Source organism: Fringilla coelebs (assembly GCF_963513975.1).
Source record: "Fringilla coelebs genome assembly, chromosome: 11".
In the NCBI taxonomy this organism is placed as follows: domain Eukaryota; kingdom Metazoa; phylum Chordata; class Aves; order Passeriformes; family Fringillidae; genus Fringilla; species Fringilla coelebs.
In genome coordinates this window covers 20,519,998-20,537,091 of record NC_140037.1, presented here as the reverse complement: position 1 = coordinate 20,537,091, position 17,094 = coordinate 20,519,998, and the positions used below count along the sequence as shown (strand labels likewise).

The following is a 17,094-nucleotide window of genomic DNA, read 5'->3' as shown; positions in this document are numbered from 1 at the left end:
AACCATCCCTTTAACACATCATTCCTAATTAGATGATTAGTGCTTGGAAGGGCAGGAGATAAGTCATTTGCATAATTTAATCATAAAAAGAAGTTAAAGATACAGATTTTGCTGTTCGTTTGTACAATTATCTTCACCAGCCTGGGGGGCTGAGATATTAATGTGATTAAACAGTATTTCTGCAAACAGGCAACTGTGTGTCCTCTATTAAAGCAGAGCTGGAGGCAAATGAAAAATTAATTTTAGAAGACAATCAATTTTATTCTACATGACTGTAATAAATAACAGCCCATCTGCAGACAAGTCATTAGGCCCTGGGAGGCTACACGTGTCACAAAGTCTAAATGACACACAAGGCCGAATTTTCCACCAAAACCAGAGTCAGAAATAGCCCAGCAATGGCCATTCCCCTTCAGAGAGTGCCAAGGATTTCCCAGAAAAGCTGGGTGCATGTGTGAAGTACTAACCACCAACCACCATTTGGGCTTGTACAGTGTTCACACAAATATGGGGGCTTGGTGCTTTGCCCTTCATCATGTTTTCAGTCTTCTCTGAATTCTGCAAGAGTAAATCAAGATTTGACTAAATAGCCAGGATGCTACCAATGATGCCATAACCTTTATGAAAGGTATGTGCTAATTAAACACATAATAATTATCATTTACTACTTTTTAAACTGTTAAGGTACATAAAGTTATTTTTCACTATTCTTTACATGCAGTCACTTCCACTTAGAATATTAAAATGTACTTCCTGATTAAAAATAAACAAGAGTCTCAAATACATGAAATATGATTATACTCCAAGTAAGGATTTCTGAGTATAAGCAATGTACAATATAGGCACAGCAACATGTCTACAGTATTCCCTACACTAAAATGATTTGTATTTATCACCAGTGGTAAACACTTCCCCAATGGAAAAAGTGAATATTCCTATTCTCCCTGTAATCCCTGACTCTTGACAAGTGTTTACCAGGCAATGCAAATGAACATCTATTGTCTCTCACTATTCCTGGCCCATGTAGTGCACTTCATCACAAAAATGTAGATCTTTACTGGAAAGGTTTGGGGTCCCACTACACACTTTCTCTACATTTTTTTTTCCTGTACAAATATATGTTAATAAAATCTATTCAAATATGAGAGTCATTAAATACGTAGAGGATACAAATGATATCCAAAGGATTGTTTCATTATTCCACTTCCAAATTTGCATGAAATGTTTCCTGACGTGGCCCGAAGTAACTTGGAGATTAAGTCATTGCCATGCACTGAGGTTTGGATGCTTTCTATGCTGGCAATCCAAAAATCACTGAAATCACTTGGAAGACTCTGGTTCTACAATGGATCCACTGTGGAATTTCACCTGCTATCAGTCAAAAAGATAAAGGTAAGCAATCTCCTCCTCCATGAGAGATCCAAAGCCTCTGTGTTGCTTCAGTCTCCTCTGCAGCGTTACACAGAGGAATAAGTCAGGACATCATGAAAAACCAACAGCAAAAAAAGGAACTTTCACATTTTGCCCACAGTCATACAAGCAAACTAAGCAATCAACCTAAACACTTAAACAAAAACACTCTTTGCCCACCTACTGTCTGTAAACTTGTTTACTTTCACTCAGATTCTCACAGTGCTAGACGCTACAGGGGATTATTCTGGAAATAACCTGACATCATCAGATAAACTTCATGTGCATAAGATGCTAAAAAGAGCTTCTAACTAAAAAGCAGAAGAGCAAACAGCAGCAGCAGAAATCCCTGCAAACAAACACCAGTACCAAAATATGGTCCAAAATCTTAAACTTTGAGCTTAATAGACACTTTAAAAGTTTTAAAGACAATTCCGTGACCAGCACAGCAAATGACACCAGTGAGTGGTGTCTGCTGTTTGTGTATTGAGTTATTGTGTTGTTTTTGTGAATGACAGGTCAATCTAGATGTGGAGGAAAGATGAAGCTGTGTGGCCACAAGAACCTGAAGATGTCAAAGAGAAATTCTATGACAGCCAAGGGTGGGGGGAAATCATCATCACAGAACAGCACACTCAGACCCTAATACAACACACCACTACACTGAAATGCAGTCCTGCTAGAATAAGCCACTTATGCAGCTGCCTTACATGTGAGACTGAGCAGCAGAGATGCTCATCCCTGCCAAGCATTTAACAACTTCTTAACAGCTAGGTTTCAAAAAAACCAACAAAACTATGGCATTTACACTATTAGAAACTTCCTATGAATTAATGAAAAAAAAGTTCTCATGAAGACTTTCTATCCAGATAAGAATACACCAGTGTTAAGAACTCAGTCACTCAACTGACCTTCACTCAGTGAACACAAGTTCTTTAAAATGGCTTTAAAAGTCTAATGCCACAAACTGAACTACTCCATTGCACTCGCTGCATTACTGGGGAAAGATGACTACAACAAATGTCTCACCAGCATTTTTTGTTTTGCTTCCACACCAACATGAATAGAGATTCTCTCCTTTATGGCCAAACAGTAAGATGGAGCCTTTTATTAGAGGGCTGTGGTTGTGGGGGGCACATCATGCAAACTAAAATTCTGAAGAAAGCATATTTAAATAGGGCAAGGTAAGTGAATGACCAGAAACCCTCTACCTTAACATGCAAGAGAAAAGCCATTCATGAAACTGCAAGACAGAAATGTTCCTAAGGTCCAGCAAGAAGAGATTTGTTTGAACCAAAGTCAGTTGTGTGGCAAGCAAGGCAATTCATAAAAACAGAGCTGAAAGGAGTGACAGCAATTCTGGTTCTGAGACAAGAAATCTTAGTTCATAGACCAGCAGGATCAATTAATGCTCTTCAGCACTGCTGACCACGAGCACGAGTGAGGTTTGCAGTGTGTTAGAGCAGCAATTCTGGCCAAACCCTCACCGAGGGCTCCTGCAAGAGGCACCTTGGCTGCTGAGAGCAGCACATCAGCATGGGCATGGCACACACCTGGACTGCAGCAGGGCAGCAAAGGGCGCAGCCAGCCTGGACTGAGCTCTCTGCAAACAGTCAGACAGCCTGGCAGAATATAGAAATGATTTTGTAATGGCAGGGTGCTCAACTCAAGGTATTCTGATAAGTCACCTATGAGATCCATGAACTGCCATATAAAAAAATCCAACAAATAAAGACTTACAAGCCAAAAGGCTCCCCAGACCTACAAATTCATCTTTCAGCAACAAGCTCATACAACAGAGGGAACAGAACACTGAATTACCCTGGGTCCTGTTTCAGTATCCACATTCTGCTCTTGTCTAACTGCCAGCATTTTGCCACCTTGCTCTGCTCTGGCTTTTTTTTATTGTTGGTTTTGGGAGTTTTTGTGTTTGGGGGAGGGGTTTCAGTTTTTCTTGTTTAGACATGTATTTTAAGTCTCACTGGAAAGACTTGACATTTTTCCTGCTTCTATTTTTCAGCATTATCTCAGCAGCTCTTTAGAAAATTGCCCTCCTTCAGCACACAACAACATTTAAAAGTACAGGGAGGAGAGGAGGCAGCCGCAGACACCTGCAGCCCTGAAAGAGAGATGCCTTCATCAGCCTCCCAGAAAACAACAGGGATACCATTTCACAGACACAGGACATTCTCTGATTAACTGCTATCAAAACAGTCTATTAGCTAGCATGCAAAACTTGCACTAGGCAAAAACAACCCCTGCACATGTAACAATAACCATAATGCATAATATTTTAAACATGCTGATTAGAGGTTCTAAATGAAGCTTAAGGTATTTTTTTCTTTCAACTAGCTTTATCTTCTTAATTAGCAACTCTTAAGTTACTGTCACATACAAGTAACTAAATCCCCCTACTGGCACAACCTCTGTGCCAGGAGCTTTCTTTACAGCCACCTTTATTTTGTAATTGCAAATATACAAATATTCTTCTCCAGGGGCAGTGTGGAATAGGGAAAGTCAGCTCCTCAGCACACACATAGGATTTCAGGAAATTGTTTGTGAGACAGAGATGGCACAAGATGACTTGGTTGACTCCCACGAAGAGTGACTGTACTAACCTGCCTGAGTGACTCCCCTGCAGGGCAGTGACCCCAGCAGTGGCTGCCGGTGACATCTACTCCCAGATCCCACGGAATCCAGCCAGCCCAGTAAAATCTTTCTTCCACAGCACAGCTATTTCTACTCTGCAAATAAGTTACCCAGAGAGACTGAGTCTCAATCCTTGCCAATATTCAAAATCTAACTGGAGACGGCTCAGGACAACCAACTCCAGCTGACCCCACTGAGACAGAGGAACTGGGCTGGACCACAAAATCCCAGAATGGTTTGGGTTGGAAGGGACCTTAAAACTCATCTCACCCTTGCCACAGGCAGGGACACCTTCCACTGTGCCAGGCTGCTCCAAGCCCTGTCCAGCCTGGCCTTGGACACTGCCAGGGACAGCACAGCCACAGCTGCTCTGGGCAGCCAGCACCCTGAGCCTGGCCTTCTCCACTCCACCAGGTTTGCCCAGTCCCACCCCTGCAGCCTGTCCAGGTCACTCTGGATCCATCCCTTCCCTCCAGTGTGTGCCCACCCCACCCAGCCTGGGGCTGCTGCTGAGGGCTCCACCCCACTGTCCCTGTCCCCAATGGCTCCATCCCCCTGTCCCCATCACTGACACCAATGGCTCCATCCCACTGTCCCTGTCACTGTCCCCAATGGCTCCATCCCACTGTCCCCATCACTGACACCAATGGCTCTATCCCACTGTCCCTGTCACTGTCCCCAATGGCTCCATCCCACTGTCCCTGTCACTGTCCCCAATGGCTCCATCCCACTGTCCCTATCACCAGTGCTAAACAACCTCAGTGCCAATCCCCTCCCTGGCACACCACTGCTCCCCAGGCTTCACCTGGGGATCCAGCAGCTGACTGCAGCTCTGAGCATCACCATCCAGCCAATTCCTCACCCATGCTCCATCCATCCAGTGCACATGGCTCCATTTTAGAGACAGGGAGAGCCCTCATCTCAAAATGCACGAAGATGACCTCAAGAAGACCCTGCCAGCCTCAAAAATTTTGTGATTCTGCAAAATGTTTGATTTGGAACTGTATACACAGCGTGAAGTAACTCTGATGAACTTTTTAAAATAAAAAGTGTTCTGTTTTAATTCCACTGTCCATTCAGGCTTGAAAACAGCAAAGAAAAAAGTCTTGGTGTTTTATTGATTTAAATAGCTCGAGAGCATCCCAGCCTAAAAGTTCTCTTGCCACGGACTAGAAAGAATTGAATTACATGCTGAGAATGTTACTCACTTACATGGCTATGACAAGCATATAAAAAACTAAAGACTTTAACTAAGGACACCAAGATAGCCCACATAGCCCTTATAAGTTTATTAAGCATTTTTAGCTCATGCCCATAGCAAATGCAATTCACACTAAATTTCTGGATTATTCTAAAGTCTCCGTCTCCAAAAATTAAGGTTGATTTCCATGGTTGGGAGAGCTTAAGAAAAATCTAGAAGTTTAGTTTAATTCACATCATGCATAAATTCATGTATATGGAAACATTTTATCAATGAGTATGTGTGTGTCTTAATTGCATAAATGCTGTATTAAATATAACTCCTGCTTTAACTTACAGAGGAGCTGAAATGTGTTATCTGATAGAATATGAAAACTCTGATCACAAGAGCCTATGGCTGGGAACAAGAGTGAGGAAGACTAAGACCAGTAAATGCAAAATGCTACTGAAAAACAGCCCTGAGATTCTTTCAAAGAAAAATCAGAGCTACGTCTGCTCAAAGTACTGTCATCCTACCAGAGACAGAAAGGATGAGGGGGTGGCATTCCAAGGAGGCAGCACAACCTCCTGGCATGGAGCTCATTTCTGTGTCTGAGCACAGGAAACCCTCAAGTCTTACAGGCAGTGAGATGTCTCAGGTTGAGCCTTGAACAGAATAACTGCACTGGTGATGCACGACGTGACATATTTCAGTACATTTTAGTCATGAACAAACTGGACTTACTTTTAGATCAAATAAAAAGGAAACATCTTGATTATACAAACATACTTTTCACAGCCCCTGAAGTAATTTTTCCTCTATTTTACAGAAGAAGCACAATCAAGAAAGAAACTCTAAAATCATGACAGGAGATGACCTCAAAATTCAAGATCTACCCGACACTTTGTACGTCACACACAACTACAGCCAGTGTTAAGGGCAACTGAACCATTTAACTGAAATAGAAAAATATTTCAAAATACTTAAGACTTCACCTGATTCACTGACACAATACATCACAGAAGGTACCCAGCTCAAGGAGGAGAGTAAACTAGCTGATTGCTGGGAAAAATCTGAAGGAACATATATTAAGGATCTTTTCAATACTTACATTCCTATAAAATCCATTTCAATACTTCAGTGACTACATGCCAAATCCTTAACTAATACTGTCACTGGAAACCTTCAATTAATGACAATATTAGCAGAGCTTTATGTAGCATAGATAATAGTGCACATGCATAATATAGCAAGATACCTCAAGTTTTACACATTAGTTGTAAAAAGCCCATTAATAAGGAATAATCCAATAAAAGCTCTGTTTGTCATGGCATTACCATACTTTTTAGTGTAAGAAAAAAGAGTCTCCTTCTTAAATAACTACTAAATGCTTGGGGTTCTAACATATTGCTGCAAGCTATAATGGTTATAACTGTTAATCCAATACACCTTTTATACAAACCCATAAACACACGAGTGGAAAAATAGCACAGATGTTCATCTCTAATGCAATTTCCATTCAATTTCCTAAGTGCAGTCCCTGTGTGCAAACTAGCTTAACGTTATGTTTAGCTTGCAAATTCTTTTAATAAATAATGAATGCAATAAAACTGGTAGATCAATGGCAAGCTGAGAAATCATAAAAAAGCCTTTTGTGCTCATGCTGTTGCCGATTTCAAACTTTAATCCAGCTACAGATCAATAGTACTTTTTCTTTTTAACCCATCCCATAGATAGCAGAGAGAGTGGATGTAGGTTAAATGCCAGTACTAGATATCAATTTCCAGAAACTTGATAACATCAGGCACAATTGCAATCGAACATTTTATACCTTATCACAGGAACAATATACACTGCTAAACATCACACTTTAAAGCACTGCACAGTAATAAAGGCAGCACATTAATTGGGTTCGGTTCTTACTTTCTGGAGAAGTGGTATTTGTGAGTGAGTCACCAAAGGCTCTGACGTAATCTATTTTAATGAGCAAAATGGGCTCAGCGGGTCAGGATGTACTGACAAGGGAATATAATCTCCCCACGTCTGCTAGTGACAAGAAACTTTACACACACACACAAAACAACAGCATGGCTGCACTACCAAAAATTACAGGCAAGCAAAGAAATTTCTGCTTTACAGAATTCGGATATTGGAACCTTCTGGGGCAGGTATCAAAGTACATTAGTTAATAGGTATCAGTGTTTCTTACAGGTTGTAGAAAGGAGGGAGAGGAGAAACCCCATTACCCAGACACTTTGGATAACCCTGTTTTACCAAGAGGGAACAAAGATCAAAAGCTTGTAGCCCCGAGGGACAGTTCTAATATCAACCAGGATAAATCTAAATCACTAAGAATCATTACTAACTACCATACTTGTGCTTGGGAATGCAGGTTTAATCAGAACATATAAAAACCTTGCCTTGGCTTACACCAAAGGAACACATCCCAGACAGCAGGAACTCTGAAGCAGCCTCATTACGTTTGGGTTTGATATTAGTACTGTGCATGTAAATAATCATTAAAATCCCACATTTCCATACACCTACAGGTTTTATTACACTGATAATCACACAAAGAACTTACAAAAGCAGCCAGCTGGGAACTTTCCATATATTTTAAAGTAAAGATTTGGATAACTTTATTTGTAACTTCAGAAAATTCGTAATTATCACCTCTGGAAAGGCACAAAAGAGATTCAAGATCTTACATTCAGCAAGTACAAGATCAGACCCAAAAACATAGGAACACGTTATTCTTCTAAAAGCTGGGTTCAGTAAACATGTCCCACATTTGGTGAGAAGGGCTCAGATCCTCGAAACATTTTTAAGTTCTTTGCCCTTGTACTGGAAAATGGCCCCTGGCATGAAAGGGAGATTCACCTCAGCAAAGTCAAAACAGAGATTTTACAGCCCAGATTTCAACACCTTTTTAATACTAATGCTGACAAACAGCCTGTACAAAACACCAATTCCAGCCTGAACGCAGTGAAATAAACAAGACAATTCTTTAAAACATCTCATGAGGCTCATTTGAAATATTCACTGGAAAATTACTAAGGTAGGTAGAGACCAGCTTCTCACTCTGAGGCCACTGCCATACAATAGAACATGATTCTTTAATTCACTGGGTTTTGCTGTGCTCCTCAGTCCTACCAAAGTTGGTTTTCCCTGCCTTTCAAAGCAGGGCACAAACAGAGGCTGCGTGTGCAGCCACAGCCCCAGCGTGAGAATAACTCCCCATCTACAGAGCTGGTCCCTTCTGGAGGCTTTCTCAGCATAATGCTATTGCCACACATTGATATATTGGTGAGAGAAAGGCAAATATAACAATGCTAAAGCTTAAACTCATTTGAATAAACTGTGAATTTCTATTACATATATTGTTTCCTTTATCAAATTGGAACTACTGGAGCAAGAATACCAAGAATGCCAACATAAATCTAGATCCGTTACAGCCAGTTTCTCCAATTTATTCTCAGAAGGCTTAAAGACAAAAAGTCAAAGTTCTTCCGTGTCAAGGAAAGATTAGGAAAAGGAACATTCCTGATAATTTTAAAAATGAAAATAAAAGCGTCACAGAGAGAAATCAGGTTTAACAAAATGATTGCAGAAAATACTATTTTATCCTCTAAAGAAAAACAAAGATGACCACGAGTGTTTTAGTAAACACTAAGGAATAAAAGCTGTGCATAGCCTACGTGGGAAACGGATCTTCATTATTCGTGGCAGAGAACTTTACACTTCGTGCTATCTTTTTCTCAGCATTTAAAACCTTTCCACAAAGACATGTTCCTGCCTTTTATGGTTTGTGTTCCACAGGTTCTGTCCAAGATAATGGATACCAGACTAAACTGACCTGAAATTAACAGTGATCAACAACTTCTCCAACATATCTGGCCCTACACAGGGAGTAATAGCAGAAACATAATAAACAAGTATTTTAAATCTAACAGATGTTGAATCCAGACATACTTAACTTTAAAAGAAAATTTTTAATGAGGTAAAAAAAGGAAAAAAGAAAAGCCTTACTTCAGAGCCTGTAATCAATTTGGACACGTTGATATTCTATTTATAGCAATACTTTTAACATGTTCTAGTCTTATATTATTTATTTGTATCATTCCTATTACAATGAAATATTAATGTTGAGAAAGTGGTTACTCTATTAAGGAGCTATCCTATGTTTAGATTTTAATATTGATCTCCACTATTTGGGAATAATTAATCATTCTGTAAGAATCTGCATTTGCCTGCGTTATAATACGATCAGAAGTTTAGCATCTTCCCTCACAATAATGCCAAGATTAAATTTATATTTTGACCTATTCCTAAAGGCAATTTAGTTATTCCAACAGAAGGGGGAAAAGGGGATACCGCCACTTTAAAAGCTTCAATCTCTTTGACATTGCTGGCAGTGTATGGGAACATTAATGCATCTGTCATGATAACAAGCTAAGAATAACATCTAGACATCAAACCGAGCAGAGAATCCATCTGAAGTGATTCATTCAGATCTGTCTCATTGATTTATTAAACACAGGGCAACATCTGCAGCCTCACAGAGCCGCTTGGCGAAATTAATGCAAGATCAATTCAAATGGAAAAAAGTGCAAAAGAGATAAATCAAAACACAATTTGCATGCAGTTCCACAATCAGGCTTATTGGGTGCAAATGCTCAATTTTCCTCCCAAAGCAAATGAGTTTAAATGTTGTTTTATCTTCGTAGAATTGTGTGATTTGAAGTGACAGTGAAGAGTTCTGCAGGTTGAAATGGTGAAAAGAAAAAAAGGAGAAGAAATGCTTGCAAAGACCTTTTGAATATGCAACAAGAATATCATTAATACCTAATTGTTTAGCTTTTTTGTCTTTGCTACAAAAACACAGTATTTTTCAGTTGTAGAAGTCTCAGTAGAAAATTACATATGTATTATGCATATACACATGCAGGAATCATACAAATACTCCATTTTGGAGGAAAAGCATGTTATCCTTCAAATGGGGAGCTCTAGTGCTAGGAAGAAAGAAGGGAATTTTAATCAAGGGTTCTCCAGATTAGATATGCATCTGATGAAAATATTCAAGTATTTTAGGAGTTTTGAACAGGCACAGACTTTCAAGACACCCAAAAAGAAAGACGGATTTTTCCAAAAGCCTAACTGCACCGCTCAGAAAGTGGGAGAATTCCTTTCTCCAGCTCAAGCAGAATCCACTTTGCCAGTGATCTCTCTCCAGAGTGCCTGAAGTGAGCCTCCTCTCCAAGGAAGAGAGGGAAACTGAAAAACTGATCTTTATTTAAAAATGCTAACACCTCCAAAAATTCATAGATCTGGCCAAGTCTGAATGCAGGCTAAATATCCACTTAGGGAAAGGAGTTTATGGACAATCAGATGCCCACATTTCCTATCAATATACAGGAAGCTGTGTGCAGTGCTACATGGCTGGATTGCTTTAATTATAATCTTGACATCAGTCTCCTAATAAAAGACAGAGTACTGCTGACTATAGGGTAGCTTTTAATAGTCAACATGACTAGACCCTCATTATCTCATAAAATTAAATGTCTGCATTTACTGCTTAAATTCATTTCTAAAGCCTTTTATTGTTTGTGAATAGCCAAAGTAATGCAAAATATTAGCTTAAATGGTTACTTTAAATCATAAAAAAATATACCATGCACTGAAATACTCTTTACTGGAAAGTATTCTGACCATTCACTGGATAATCCAGACCAACCCTATGTTTTTTCAGCGGCCAGCAGCATTCATCAAATACAGAACTGTGTGGAAGAGGTGGTGATCACACTCATATAATTCTGTTTTTCAGGATTGACATATGTACTACCATAAACATGTTCTTACTACAGTTTTAATTTTCCTTTTAAAAATACATCCTCATTACAGTTTGCTTTTTTTTTTTAGTTAACTAAATGTTATGCTTTACTACTAAATGTAAGCAATCCTCCATAATTTAAGTAATATTCTAAGGTATTGCCCATCAGGAGCTAGATTTTGTCAGTATGCTGTACTCACTTGAGGGTGGGACCTGCAATGAAATGAACAGTTTCATTTCACAAACCTTGCCTGCAAATTAAGAGTGCACGGTGCTGGCTAAAAACAAACATTAGGAAGATTGTGTAAATATGTGAATGACAATTTCAACAGTGCATGTGAAGGGACTACAGAAATACACAGGTCAGAGCAACTCCTGCTACAGAACACACACCACAAAACTTTCACCCACGGGTGTGTTTCTCTGAAGCTCTTACGAGCTCTGTACACAAACTCAACTAGAAAAAGTGAGCAAGAGTGAGCAGGAGAAATAGAATTTATCTTTATTTCAATTGTATATAATCGATGGTTTGCATCCCAATTCAAAAAATAACTAAGTGCCCAATAACATAAGAGATGCCGACTTTTACAAGTCAATTACCAGTGAAAATGATGATACCCAGCATTTTTTACTGCTTTCACTGGCAGCTCTTGAGTTTACTGCAGCATTTCTACAGTATTCAAATAAATACATAAACAGCTATAAATTTTTTTAAAATATTAACTAGGAAAGCAATGCACAGTATTCTGAGTTCAGAGCATTATTTCAAAAAAATCACATATTTTCAAGCCTTCACTTTGCAGGTACAGAACTAAAAACTGTGAGCGTGTCTTTTAACAGTTCTGCTGCATTTGATTTGTTTGATAACGTGCACTGCAGTGCTTCCCAGGTCACTTCACAGCAAACAAAAATAATTAAGATTACTCATGTATTTAACTATTTTTACCCAACATTCTTCCCAGTAAGTATGGACTGCTCAAGGGAAATAATAATCTGTAAATAAAATGAGGCATTAAGCATTTAATTAGCAGGACAGAATAAAATTAACATTAAGTTACAATCCTTGAACAAAGTTTCAGGTGTGCTGATAACACTCCTCGTGCGTTATACCTGAAACCGTAAATGCAAAACGCCTGATGTGAGCAGGTTCTTCCAACCACTGGCATCTTCATGAGGCAAAAAGTGAAATGTAAAGGGATTTTCTATTCTTGAAGAGGTAAAAATACGTTTTCATAGCAGTGTGGGGAGAGTTTAAGCACATTCAACACGTGTGAGTCTGAGCTGAGAGCTCTGCCTCATCCCCAGCCTTTCCCAGGGCTCCGTTCCACTCTCTGCTCCTTTCAGCCCCTCCTGGAGCATCCCTTGGCTCCTCACCTACAGCTCCCCTTCCCACTGCTCCCTGCATTTCCCATTCCCTCGTCCTATCGCTCCCATAAGTCTTTGTCAAAGAGAAGGGGGGAAAAAAAGTTGGGAAATACAAGTTTCAAACATTTAACACGGCAGCATTTTGAGATTTTTAAACGCTGGTGGTACAAGAGCAGAAATCATTAGACTGCATCTATAGACTGCATCATATCAGATCCTCTATTTCCCTAATAAAAAACTTTGGCACGGTCACAGAAATTAACGAGATGTTTTTCTTTAACCATCAACTTTCATGCTAGTCGAGTCTCAGAAACATTTCATAGAAGCATTTACATGTTAAATGCACCCCTTGCTAATCTAATGTATTGGAATAAAATTCATGTAAGCTTCAGACCGTACTTCCAAACCCATCACTTAAATAAAGAAGTGTGTGTGATGTCATCGAGGTGCCTGACATTGAAATAGGCAGCGGGAGAAGGGGTTACAGAAACAGACCGAGAGCAAGAAAAAAAGCACATAGTTCATAGTAACAGTTCTAGGAATAAAGTGCGTCTCTGAACTACCATCTGTAATATAAAGTGATTTGAAACAAAGCAAACATTGCTTTCAAAAATAACGCCCGGTCTGCTGCCGCTCCAGCGGCGAGTGCAGGATCAGGCCCGCATAGCACGAAATTAAGTTATTAAAGATAAAAGCCCCGCTCAGCGCTAAGCAGGTCGGACCAGTGACACAAAGCCCTCAGTTACTGAACGCGGGCACGCCGCAGGTCGGATATCGCATCCAAAGCTCGCTGAAGCGTCTGTAAAGAAAGTTTGCTGCCACAGAAAGCAGCAGCACGCTGACATGGAAATGTTGCTGGAGACGTCCCTCGCCAACTGCTGAAGCGGGGAATGGGAACTCCGAAGTGCCTGCCTTACACCCTGCCCCACGGCACCAGCGCTCCTGCCGAGCCCCGAGAGGGTTTTGTGTTTATTTAGATCATTATCATTTCTAAAGGCAGCAGCCATGAGGTCACAAACCAGGATTATAACCCCGAGTATGCAGAACCCAGCAGGGATCCGCGGGCTCGGTGACCGAAGCCGGGCAGGGCAGGGGCTGCGGCCGCTCCGGAGCTGCGGGAGCGGAGCCGCTCCGGGGGCACCGGGACCCGCAGCCCCTGCCCGGGCACCCGGCTGGCACCGCCCGCCGGAGCACAGCCGCGGGTTCCAGCGGGACAAACGTAACGGAGAAAACTTTTGGAGATTCGGGTTGGGGTTTTTTTTAATGAGTGTTTTCGGGAACTATGGGCTTTCCCTGTTTGGAGAAAAGTTTGGAGACTGGCGCGCGGAGCCGTTCTGCTGCCCGGCGGTCCCGGCCATGGCGGGGGCTGATGGAAGCAGGGAAAGTTTTCCGCGTCGGCACCGCCGTACCCCGGCCCCGCTCAGCCCCTCGGTGCCCCCCACGCCCCCCTCCCCTGGGACCCCCGCCCCCGGCTGCGCTCCCCACGGGCCGGCGGGGGCGAGAGCGGAGCCTGCGCTCACCTCGCGTTGGTGCAGTCGTTGTACAAAGTTTCGAAGTCCTTCCTGGTGATGAGCTTGCAGCGGTTGACGCCGGGCTGGATGGCCCCCAGCCCGCGCAGGATGCGGACCTGCTCCACCGTGCACACCACGGGCGATATATCCAGCCGCTTCAGCTTGGTGTAGACCGTGTGCAGCCCTCCCACCAGGTGCTTGAGGAAGAGATCAAAGACCTGCGGCAGGCAGATCAGCTCTTGCCCCTCCACGAGGAACGAGGCCACCTTCACCCCGTGCAGGTCGACCATCTTACACTCGTTGCCGCCGCCGCCGCCGCCCGCGCCGGCCCCGCCGCCGCCGGCCGAGAGGAAAGTGTTGACGAGGCTGTTGGTGAGGCGCGGGGACTCCGCGGGGCTGGAGTACAGCGGGTCCGCCCGGAACAAACCCGCCGAGCCCCCCGCGCCGCCGCCGCTGGAAGTTGCGGCGATGACGGGCGGCGCGGACACCGCCATGGCCGGCGCGGCTCCCCGCGGCTGCCTCAGCCCCGCGCTGCGCTCCGTGCGGTGCCGCCGGACCGCCGCGCTCCCGCCGCCCGCACGCAGCGCCCAGACCCCTCCCCAGCGCCGCCGGGGGAGAGTGACGGCGCCCTCCAGCCAATGCGCCCCGCCCGCCGCCAGCGCCGCCGCCGCGAGTGGCTGCGGGCGCGGGCGGGGCGGGGCAGCGCCGGCCGCGCACCTGGGGCGGGGGGCGCGAGGAAGCGAGGGCAGCGCGCCCCAGCGCCGCAACTCGGGGCAAAGTTTTGGGAGGACCCTGGGGCCGCGAGGGGTTCCCGCCCCACGGGCTAGGAGAGCGCCCCGTGCCCCGAGCTGTGACGGGATCCCGCGGGGTGCCCAGGCTGCGATGGGGTCTCGGTCCCGCGGGCGCTGCCCCCCGCTCAGACGGAAGGGAGCGGAGGGAAGGCAGCGCTGGGCCCGTTCCCATCCCTTCCCCAGGGAGTTGGAGCGCTCGCTGCTCCCTGGCACGTTTGTGAGTGTTCAAACACCTGTGCCCCGCCGGAGCTGGAGGCAGTGGGGAGAGGAGGGGTGGCGGTGCGAGGCTCGCTTTGGTACCCGAGACAAACGCGGAGCGGGAGCACCGAGCGCGGGGGCACCGGCCCAGCACAGGGCGCGGGCCCACGGCCACTGAGTCAGGCCTAAAGCAAGCCGAGACCCTCCAGAGAGGGGCACAAGCAGGACGGAGGGAGATGTGAGAGATGTGCAAGTTTGCGGTCGCTCACACTAGGCAAAGCCCGTTCTCGGGAGGTCTGACACGCAGTTGTTTGAAATTGACAGCCATCAGTTGTGCTTTGGCTTCAACGGGCTCGGCCCTGTCCTCACGCAGCCCCCGAAAGCACCATGAGGTGCCTCGGCCTGCGAACACCCCGGCAGCCGGCACATCCTGCACCTCCTGCACCCACCCAAGAACTGCCAAGGCTCCTGCATCCCTTCTCCCTGAACAAGAGGAGCCGAAGGATGATCAGACATCCAGCACCCCCAGGGCACGCTGGCTACATTGGTTATTTGCTTCTCACCCTCTCCCAGTGTTACATCACACCTCTTTTCCCACCCTCTTCCCGTTTTTCCTGTGTTTCAACATGCTTCTTTCCTGTTTGTTGCCACTGGTTTTCATTCTTTATCTTCCTTTCTTTCCTAGTCCTTTAACTTTTTCAGTCCCCTCCTTTTTTGTTTTTGTTTTTGGTTTCAGTTTGGTTTGGTTTTTTTTTAGCTTTTTCCTAAGCCATTCAATAAACAAAGCAAGCAGAAAAGAATAAACAAAACTTTCCGAGTTGATGCCAAGCAAGCAATACCAACAGAGCATTTCAGCTATTTCCATGATTCCAATGCCTGTGTGGGCCATCTTCTCTTCCTTTTGTTAGGCTTGCTTATTTAGGCACCTTCTCTGCAAAGTTTAATGTTTTTTGCATTATGAGTAATCCCATTTTAGATGAGAGAAGATGACTGTATGCTAACTAAATTGCTATATTTGTGAACATAACTGATCTTAAATTACACTCTGGAGGAACCTCCCCTTCTCCCCATTGATTTTATGTGTTCTAAGAAGCCTGGCCACTGGTTTCAGGTCTCTAACATCACTGCCTGAAACCAAGGCAGACTTTTCACATAACTTAGTTTAAATTAATACCTTTCAATAAGAATTCTCATTTTTTCTGAACGAGTTCATGCATCTTTTTAGGCTCAAACCTTAGACTGGAAGCTCTGTGGGGCAGGGGCTACTTACTTTGGCAAAGTACAATCAAGCCCTCAACTCATCTCAGATATTTATATACTAGAAGTTATAGAAATAGCAAATAACTGACTCCAGATAGAAACTTTTGGGTGTTAATTTTCTGAACATGATTGCTATTAAAAGATTTGATAAATCAGATTCAAACACTGCCCTTTTAAAGACTTTTTTTCCCCCTTTAAGATTAATGCGACAATCAAAATCCACCATGAGAATTCTTTTTCCTTTTTGACTTTATTGCCTTCCATAAGCTAAACATATTTCTAAATAAGACTGAATTTTCACAAGGCCAGAGGAAGCCTTGCACATCAACACCTAGCGAGCTGGAGTGGCATGAAGCAATATAAAATCATAAAGTCTGTAGTAAAAGCAGTACCCTTGAGAGGTGACTGTCCATGGAGAGAGGAACTGCTCTGAAACTTAGAAAATGCTCAAGGTTTGAGAATTAATGCCAGGCAGCTGTCTTGTTCAACTAAGCATATACAAATCAACTATATCCATGAATATTATTATTTCTCTGTAATTTTGTTAAAGACAAGGCAAAGTTACTAAAGCCTAACAATCATCCAGTAATATCTTGTCAGTTATAAAGTATCCAGATGGTTTATTTGAATGGAGTCCAGCAGTACGTAATCTGAATGTGTACAAACTACTAAGCCTCCCTATAGCTGAAATAAGTATTTCAGAATATTACTTTAAAAGTAAGGTTTCATTATTTTTCTTCCTTTCTGACTGGTGTGCATAACACTCTGTTTTCTTACACTGGCAGCCATAGAAATACTGGTGTATTGTGTATTAATCCTATACAAAAATTGGCTGTGTTTGTATGGCAAGATGTCAAGTAAAGGTTCCATTTGTTTGTTTTTGTTTTTGTCATCCTTGCA

The 17,094-nt window shown here is 43.2% G+C and overlaps 1 protein-coding gene across 6 annotated transcripts in view; it reads right to left on the bottom strand.

The window, feature by feature from the left end:
- Positions 1 to 14,530, bottom strand: part of DACH2 (dachshund family transcription factor 2) — a 239,528-nt gene extending 224,998 nt beyond the window's left edge. For all 6 annotated transcript variants that reach the window (XM_084213095.1, XM_084213097.1, XM_084213098.1 and 3 more), the window contains exon 1: positions 13,955 to 14,530. In XM_084213095.1, the coding sequence (XP_084069221.1) occupies positions 13,955 to 14,439 (485 nt within the window). In that variant the 5' untranslated portion in view covers positions 14,440 to 14,530. The remainder of the gene's footprint in view (positions 1 to 13,954) is intronic.
- Positions 14,531 to 17,094: the final 2,564 nt, after the last annotated feature.